The sequence below is a fragment of the Cajanus cajan genome, chromosome 4 (genome assembly GCF_000230855.2).
Source record: "Cajanus cajan strain Asha chromosome 4, NIPB_CcT2T_4, whole genome shotgun sequence".
In the NCBI taxonomy this organism is placed as follows: Eukaryota; Viridiplantae; Streptophyta; class Magnoliopsida; order Fabales; family Fabaceae; genus Cajanus; species Cajanus cajan.
Genome location: NC_138520.1, coordinates 54,376,360 through 54,385,005, shown reverse-complemented (window position 1 = coordinate 54,385,005; position 8,646 = coordinate 54,376,360). Strand labels below are relative to the sequence as shown.

Here is an 8,646-nt window from a genome sequence, read left to right as displayed (position 1 = left end):
TATATAGATGTTTTCTTTTCTCACCGTGCGATTTGTAGACATTTTAGGTGAGGAAGATCTGGCTACGAGTGGTATCTAGAATGCCAACGGTTGAATTATCGGGATGCTCTGATATTGTGACATCGGGGCAAAGGATTTTTTTAGAACATAGGTTTTTATTGTAAATGTTATTTGTGAAAATAATTTGAAAACTGTTGCGTTTCATTTTTGTTATTGTGGTTATTGAAGGATAATTTTTAAGATTCTCATGTGAACCCTTTTACCGAAATTGAAAAATTTATTTATAAGTTTTTTTATTATTACATTATATATGTTGGGGGTAGTAAGGGTGTCACAAACATCTGTCTTATGAAAGATACAGATGTAACAATGCCAAAGTTCGAATCTAACTTTAACTCTTATTCTAGTTTTTTTGACAACTTTGATGAAGAATAAATGTCATATGAGAGTCTCCTAACAAAATCTCACATGATCAATCTTGAGTACAAAAAAATTAAAGAAAAATATAAACTGTTATTTTGAAAAAATGAAAAGTTCAAGAACAATCTGTTATACACTGCTAGAGAGATCCAAAATCTCAAATACAACACCACAACCAATGAACAACCCAAGGTTACAATATTACAAACTGAAAAACCTACAACTTAGGAAACATTTTGCCAAGTTTGTTGATGGATATTCTAAAATGAACATGCTGTTCAAGCATGGAAGGTTACCATTATTAACAATAGTGATATTAGATTTGAGAAAGAGGAATCAGAAACATCTTTCTCCAAACCTAAGATTTTTTGCAATGTCTGTAGTAAAAATAGTTGTCTTACCAACATATGTACTCTTAAAATGAAGTTGAAAAAAAAGTCTAAGGTCAAGAGTACTAACAAATAAGGATCCAAAAAGATTTAAGTACCAAAATTTCAATAATTTTTATTGTAGATATCCTTAATGGAAAAGGGAGGAATGCATATTGGTACTTGGGTAGTTGTTTCTTACAACACATGACGATAAAAAGGTCTATATTCCTAGACTTCCAACTTTATGAAGGAACAATCTTGTTCGGAAGTAGTGAAAAAGAAAATATTAGAGATATAGACAAGATTGGTAAATCTCATGAAAATTAGATTAATATTTCAACAATCAATCATGTAAATAATCAATTATAACCAAAATAAAAATTTGTTTGGATAAATTTGTTAATAAATAATTTTAAGATGTTTAATTTTATTTGAATACAGCAAAAATAATCAATTTTTATTTAGGAAATCATTTTAAGAAAAAAACTATCGAGAATAATCATAAGTTTCATAAGAACAATTGTTTTAAAAAAAAAACTATTTACAAATTTAAGTTTTTGACTGAACAATTTTTTTTTTCAATAAAACAACTAAAATGGGAGAATTTAATTTCTCCCCAACATACTAATATGTGTGAGATAAGTGTGCTAGCAAGATATTGACTAGCTTAATTTAGTTGAAATAAGCCTGTTTGTTATCGGAGTTTATTTTAAGTTATATATATATATATATATATATATATATATATATATATATATATAATAACTTTGATTTTATGTTTTTAACTTTTATTTTTCATTTTTATCCCCATTAATCTATTTGATTTGATTTTCAAATAACTAAATATGTCATTTTTATATATATCATTTTACTCATATCGATTAGCTTATCTAAATCCTTTCGATTCAATTAGTCAACTTACAAAAAATTTTCAATTTTTAACTCTTTTAACTTATAGTTGTAGGAAAAAAGAAAAAAAAACCTCTTTCAACTTATGATTTATATATAAGTTTCAGCTATAAACTAGTTTTAATAATTTAACTATCACATTACGTTTGCTGACTTTTACTATTTTATTCAGATTAGGAATCGTATCTTTTACTGGCTCCGAATAAAATCTATCGAGGCCCCAAAATTTGTTTTATTTCTATCCGATTCCAAGGACCATTAAAAGGTAAGGAAAACCATGCTTTGCTTATGATTTGAATAGTAGCTAGGGTTAACGTTATTTGGTTATGGATTCAGAGGAACGAGGTTTTCGACAGAAAATTCATGTGATGGTTGGCCTTGGCGTGATACATTTGATAAAAGTTAGATGTTTGAGGTGGTTTGTATAAAAAATTGGAGTTTTCTTCATTAGAATGGCGTATGTATTTCAATGTCTTGTTATGTTGCCTTGCCTAAACTTAGTCACATTTTTTGTACATGAAGAAAGACTATCACGTGAAACTTATCTCATATTTTAAATGGCCAATATTAGACATCAAGATATCATTAGGGATATTTTTGATTATCTGATAAAACATAAGTTTTCCTTCTCTCTAATTCTAATTTGGACACTGTCCAAAAAATAAAAAATTCTAATTTAAATGGCGCTTCTTAAATAAACTTCTTTTATTTTTTAAATTAAATATTACGTTCCAGTTGACACTTTTAATTAGTTTTATACATTTCACCTCCTCTTTATTTACTTTTAATTAATTAAAATTTTATTTTATTATCTTTAGTCCAACGTTTCTTAAATACTTAGAATTATTTATGTGTATATTCTTTTTTTTTTTAGAGAAAAATTTAGGTTGATATTCTTTTCACCATATTATGTGTCAAATACTGAAAGTAATTTAATAGAGCAACATGCGAAAGCAAACAGGAGATTCATCACTTTTTCTCGCAAATTAATTAGATCACAGTACGACTAAGGATCTCCTTGCACGTCAAAAATAAAATTTATTTCTTATATTTTGTTCCTTCAGAATTGTTTATGATGATAATTAATAAATCCATTTGCTATATATAAATACATTATTTTTAATTTTTCATTAACAATTAAGATGACCACCTTTATTTTTAGAGTATAAATCCTTCACTAAAAGACAATAATATTAGAAAATAATGTCTTATTTACATGGAATAGTTATTTTTTCCTGGTGAATGTAAATCCAATTTAATAGTAGCATCCTTAAAGTTTGGTAAAAAAAAAAAAACTATATATTCGTATCAAGTGAAATTAATACTTAGAATTTTTCTTTCTTTTTCTTTTTAAAGTAGAAGATACAAGAAGGAGAACCAAAGTCCGGATAATATACATATTTTTTTTTAATTAATAAGCAAAGTGAATTCATTCTTTTGCATGAAAAATGCGAAAGAAATCTGGATAATGCACTATATGATCATAGAAATTGATAGAGCATATCTATTTACGTGTACGTAAACACTAGGGAGACGCCACTAGATATTGAACTTTATAGGGGTGGTACATAGTTTCGAGCAAGGGCCTTTCATAAGGCACAAGAGTAACGTGAAAATGCACCAACTTGAAGGAATAAATAGGACACTCACATGCTTAAGAACCACAACTTGTGTGCTCCTTTACACTTTTACTTCTTCCTCACCCAAAGTTTTTCTTTGACATGGAAATGTAGTTAAGATTCATTGTCCTGTATGTGATCACACTCTCTATATAATCCACAATCATTGCTATAAATTACAATGATCACAAGAAACAGGTAGAGTTGTACTTTGTTAGACACAATGGCTCATCTGCACAAGCAACAAAAGTGCGTATGCACGTATCTAAGTATCATAGTGCTTTTTGTCTTTAAATTCTATTTGCTAATTTTGTAATTTTTGAACCGATCATATAATTAATTTTTCTGCAGCTTATGCTATGTCACTCTCTTCGTCGCCCTGACCATAATATATGCTAGCAAAGCTGTTGAAGTCAACTTCCACCAGAACTACAAGGTTGTATGGGGAAATCATCACGTCTTTTTTCTACAAAATGGTAGAGAAGTTCAACTCTCAATTGATAAAACTTCAGGTTTGTATGTATATAGAATTACGTGTTTGATTAAAGACAAGAAGAGTCTCTTTAACCGTGCGCTCTAATTATTTATCTGCATGTGATTTTGCTCGTACATAAAAATCACATGCTATTGATTTTAATAATGATTTTGTACAAATGTAATGTCTGTTGTGCTCTGGGAACAAGTGAGTATTCATATATATACTAGAAAAATAAGGTATAGAAATTAATTACATAAATCATTCTATAATATTGGAGTTAATTTAGCGAATACATGTGTCTAGTAGCTTATACTATGAAAATAGAGTGGTATAGTTTAGTTTTAAAATTTCGTAATTTTTGTTTAATTAACTTGTAGGTGCTGGCTTCGGATCAAAATTGAACTATGCTTCTGGATTCTTTCAAATGAGAATAAAGATACCCAACAAGGACTCTAGAGGAGTTGTGACAGCCTTTTATGTGTGAATTTTACCTTTGATTGAGTTCTTAAGGCTAGCTATACTCTTCTATACATACCTCAATTTCATCTGCAAAATTAAATTGAGTGTCTTTTTTTTTTATTTTTTATTTTTTATTTTTATTCCCCTCATGTTTTTCTCACTCTAATTTTAGCTTACTTCAACGGCCTATGAACATATTGGAGCAAAACATGATGAGATTGACTTTGAATTCTTGGGAAACAATGGAAAGCCTTATACGTTGCAAACCAATGTTTTTGCAAATGATGAAGGAGGAAGAGAGCAAAGGCATAGCCTCTGGTTTGATCCATCAATTGATTTTCATATCTATGGAGTCCTTTGGAACCAACATCAAATAGTGTAAGCTGTTTCTCTTCTGGAATAAAAGATCTCAATAATATAGTCTTTATGAAGTGGTGTAAATATCTATCTGATTTAAACTCCTATCTGCTTTTCATAAATATGGTCGTGGATCAGCTAATTGAAAAAACAATAGCTTTTTCTTTACGTGTATGTATTAGGAAACATTTCGGACACAGTATGTTTGCGTTCATCAAAGTAGTTTATAACTATTATTCACAGTTGAGACAACCTTGAGTATATTAATCATTTCCAGTGTTTTTAAAATTGTGAGAAAATTTGCGTATTATGAAATATAAATCTTTTTCAAGTGACAATTTTTGTTATCATAAAAATAAGAATAATAAATATAAACTATTGTATTATATTTGAATGGTTAAAATTAAAGGATAAATATATATACCACTATTTTAAGTGACTATGTTACCTTTAATTATTTTTAATTTTGACCATCTATTCATGGTTGATAAGAAGAGATTAATTTATATCATTTTTATGTTATAATAACTATTATATTATTTAATAATTTTTTGTTTGATAATTTTATCTCAAAATACATCAATAATAAAAGTTCTTATTATTTAAATACATATAACAAACGCTTGTATACATAAAGTATTAGTTTATATCCATATATATATATACATATATATAATTCATACAATACATAGATGTTAAATATTTAAAAACAATTCATTTAATTAATTTTTATGATCATTTAATTTTGGCAGAATTTAACCAAACCAAATAAGACAATGTAAATAATTATTAAAAATCACATTTATATAATATAGAAAGCCTTATACAAGTATAAGTTAATTACTTTCTAGATTGATATATCTATAATGTATAAATCTATAAATATAATAAAAGTGATACTGTTTTTTGATGTACACAATTTGTTTTTAAGTTTATCTTTGTAATTAATTTTTAAATTAATCTATAAATTATTAATACTTCTCTTTTAACCACCCACTACTTAGTCACTCTTTAATTCTTAACTGCTCACCTTTTATTTTTTATTTTTTAATTACACAGAGTCTCTTTTAACACTAGTACATATGAGGCTAACATCCCCGTTAATGTCTATTGATTCAAAATGGGGGAGAAAGTTGTGTGTATTTGCTTTTCATCTCGGTAAATGTGATTCCATTTTCAATTTTTTAAATGGGTTGTTTAAAATTATTACAAATTATCATTTCTAACCAACAGTTTACAGCCTTTTATCATTAATTCCAGATTATGAAATTAATGTACTTCTCATACCTGAATTGCTTTTTTTTTTTTTATTATTATTTTTTATTTTAATTCGTGGAATCTAACTCATTATACTAGTGAAGTTTATAATACTCATACACCTAGGTCATTCAATTGAATTAGGCCTGTTAGATATACTTAGATTACTATTGCGCAAGAGTTATAAATGAGTAGATTTATAAATATAAGTAATACACAAATACTCGTACTTATCCATTTATTTTCTAAGTTGTATAGTAACAACTTTTTATGTCTTTTCTACATCAAATAATTATAACTACAAATATATTTATGTATTACTTACACTAAATATTTATAGATAAAAATAGTTTTTAATTTTACTCAAAGCCATTATGTCGTAAAGAACAAAATATAGCTTCGTATTCAAGAATTGAAATAGTCAATCTATCCCTTAATTTAATTTTCCGGTACTTCATCAATATTTTCAGGTTTTATGTGGATGGAATACCAATTAGAGTATTCAAGAACAACTCCAAGGTGGGAGTGAGTTTCCCATCACAACAAATGCGCGTTACGGCTAGCATATGGAATGGTGAACCTTGGGCGTCTAATGGGAAGAGAATTGACTGGAAGCAAGCACCCTTCACGGCTCATTTTCAAGGTTTCAACATTCATGGCTGCCAAACCCTAAATCGAAACAAACATGTCTGCTATTCTCCTCATTTATGGTGGAATGATCACAAACATTGGCAACTAAACCCTCAACAACAAAAAGCATATGAAGATGTGAGGAAGAAACATTTGCTGTATGACTACTGTTCTGACAGAGGAGAGCTGCATAAAGAATGTCAAATTAATTAGGTTATTGATAACACGACTAGTAAATCTAAACTTTTAAAAAAATAAGGAAGAAAATTAAACCAGCAAATGTATTTATAAATGTTGATTCATAAGTTAAAAACACATTTTTAAAATAGTCAGTAAAATAAAATTTCTATAGATCAATTTATGTATAAGTTAATTTAACTTATAAAAAAATTAATTTATTTTATTTATCATTCTTCTCTTCTAAAAATATTTTTGAAAAAGTTTGCTCAAATAAATCTTAAGAACATTTGGTGAAAACTCTAATTAATATTTGTAGCGATTGTTCGGTGACACGATTGGTGGAGGTTAGGGTTTACAATGAAGATAGAGAAATGGAATGTGTTTATCTCATTTAATAAATAGGAAAAGGGAGGGTTCTTACATGAATAAGGTTAGTTGAAATATTACATATATGTAATTTTAGTTTTCTAGTTTTTTTTCTCAGAAAATAAAGGAATATATTAAAAGGTAAAGACACTAAAACTTATTTACAAGTGATGAAAACCTTAAATTCTTACTATCTGTTCCTGGTGAGTTTTAATTTGAAATCGGATAAATACAAATTATAAACTAACCTAGGTTTCACCAAACTATACTATTTGTAAAGTGGCCACTAAGTAAGTCATGAGGTTGGGGGTTGAAATTCTTAATTAAGTGTTGGCAGGGTGCACAATGTTTGAAAGGAAAGTGACGAGTTAATTCCATATAGACTTAGTTGATATATATTATGGTTGACCACACCTAATGTGCACAACATTCTTCTACTCCAAATACTATTTAATAAAAAGAATTAATAAAACAATTGAAATTTTAAAGGTATAATGAAGTTCTTAATTAATTATTGTTTTACAATAAAAGGGTTCACATCTCTCTAAATAAAACTCTTGAATAAAGTAAGCCAAATATCTGTATAAATTCTAAAACGAGACACAACTTGCCTATTTACACAAACTTTCAACATAAAAAAATGTCATTACACAAAAATTAACTTTGACTATTAATAAAAATAATAAACTTTTCACCTCGATGTCACATTATCAGAGAAGTTTCCAATACTAGTGAAGCATTAAGCTTTGCCTTCATCAAACTCCTCTTCTTGTACCACATCTAAGTCTACAAATGGAAAAAAGTCCAAACACAAACAAAACAATGCAAAAAGACTAAGAATACATATCGTACATGTACAATCAGTGATGAAACTTAGATAAAAAATTTAGGGGTGTCAAATTAAATTTTTATATATAAATTAAATTTTTTACTAATTAAAAAAATAAAAAAATTTCTCATTTTCTCTACTCAAAATAAACATATATAATAATAATGAAATCCAAAAAAAAAGTATTATCATCACTAATCATTTCATAAAATAATTATACAAATATAATATTAATATATATATATATATAGAAAATTTTGGGGGAGCCACTATCACCAAGAAGATCTGCCACTATGTACAATATATATAAAGTATATAATAGTAATACTAACATACATACATCATATTTAGGCTACACATAAGCATTCACAATTATTCATCGGCAAGACAACATACATCTCAACTACCTCAATTCACTTTAGACCTCAATCAAACAACCCAAACAATTACAATTAATATACAAAGGAGTCAAGCAAATGCATGTATCTAATTCTACCTGTATGTGTTAGCAAATCTCCTTGTCATCCTCAATTCAAAATAGCCTACGAATCATGAAATGAGACGACTCCCTCCAGTGTATTGACCAACTCCCTTCGATGATTCTCCTTGAACCATCCTCAACTAGAGGATGTCTATCAAGGTGCTATCAAAGTGTTACAACTGGTCACGATTATCTCATACCGCTTGTAAGAGATTCCCCACCATAACATCCCAAAGTCTAAGTAGATGATCTTTGAGACTTATCTAAATAGACTCACACTATTCTACAAA

At 27.8% G+C, this 8,646-nt stretch overlaps 1 protein-coding gene across 3 annotated transcripts; it reads left to right on the top strand.

The window, feature by feature from the left end:
• The first annotated feature begins 3,389 nt into the window (after nucleotides 1-3,389).
• On the top strand, nucleotides 3,390-6,983 carry LOC109801722 (xyloglucan endotransglucosylase/hydrolase protein 2). Of its 3 annotated transcripts, none has more exons than XM_083072595.1 (5): nucleotides 3,390-3,517; nucleotides 3,671-3,831; nucleotides 4,175-4,275; nucleotides 4,429-4,634; nucleotides 6,341-6,983. In XM_083072595.1, the coding sequence occupies exons 1-5, from the start codon at nucleotides 3,501-3,503 to the stop codon at nucleotides 6,711-6,713; spliced, it is 858 nt and encodes a 285-aa protein (XP_082928721.1). In that variant the 5' UTR covers nucleotides 3,390-3,500; the 3' UTR covers nucleotides 6,714-6,983. The 3 variants fall into 3 exon arrangements, with proteins under 3 accessions (XP_082928721.1, XP_020218426.1, XP_082928722.1); XM_020362837.3 differs by having other exon boundaries at nucleotides 3,408-3,568; XM_083072596.1 differs by lacking the exons at nucleotides 3,390-3,517; nucleotides 4,175-4,275 and having other exon boundaries at nucleotides 3,695-3,831.
• Nucleotides 6,984-8,646: the final 1,663 nt, after the last annotated feature.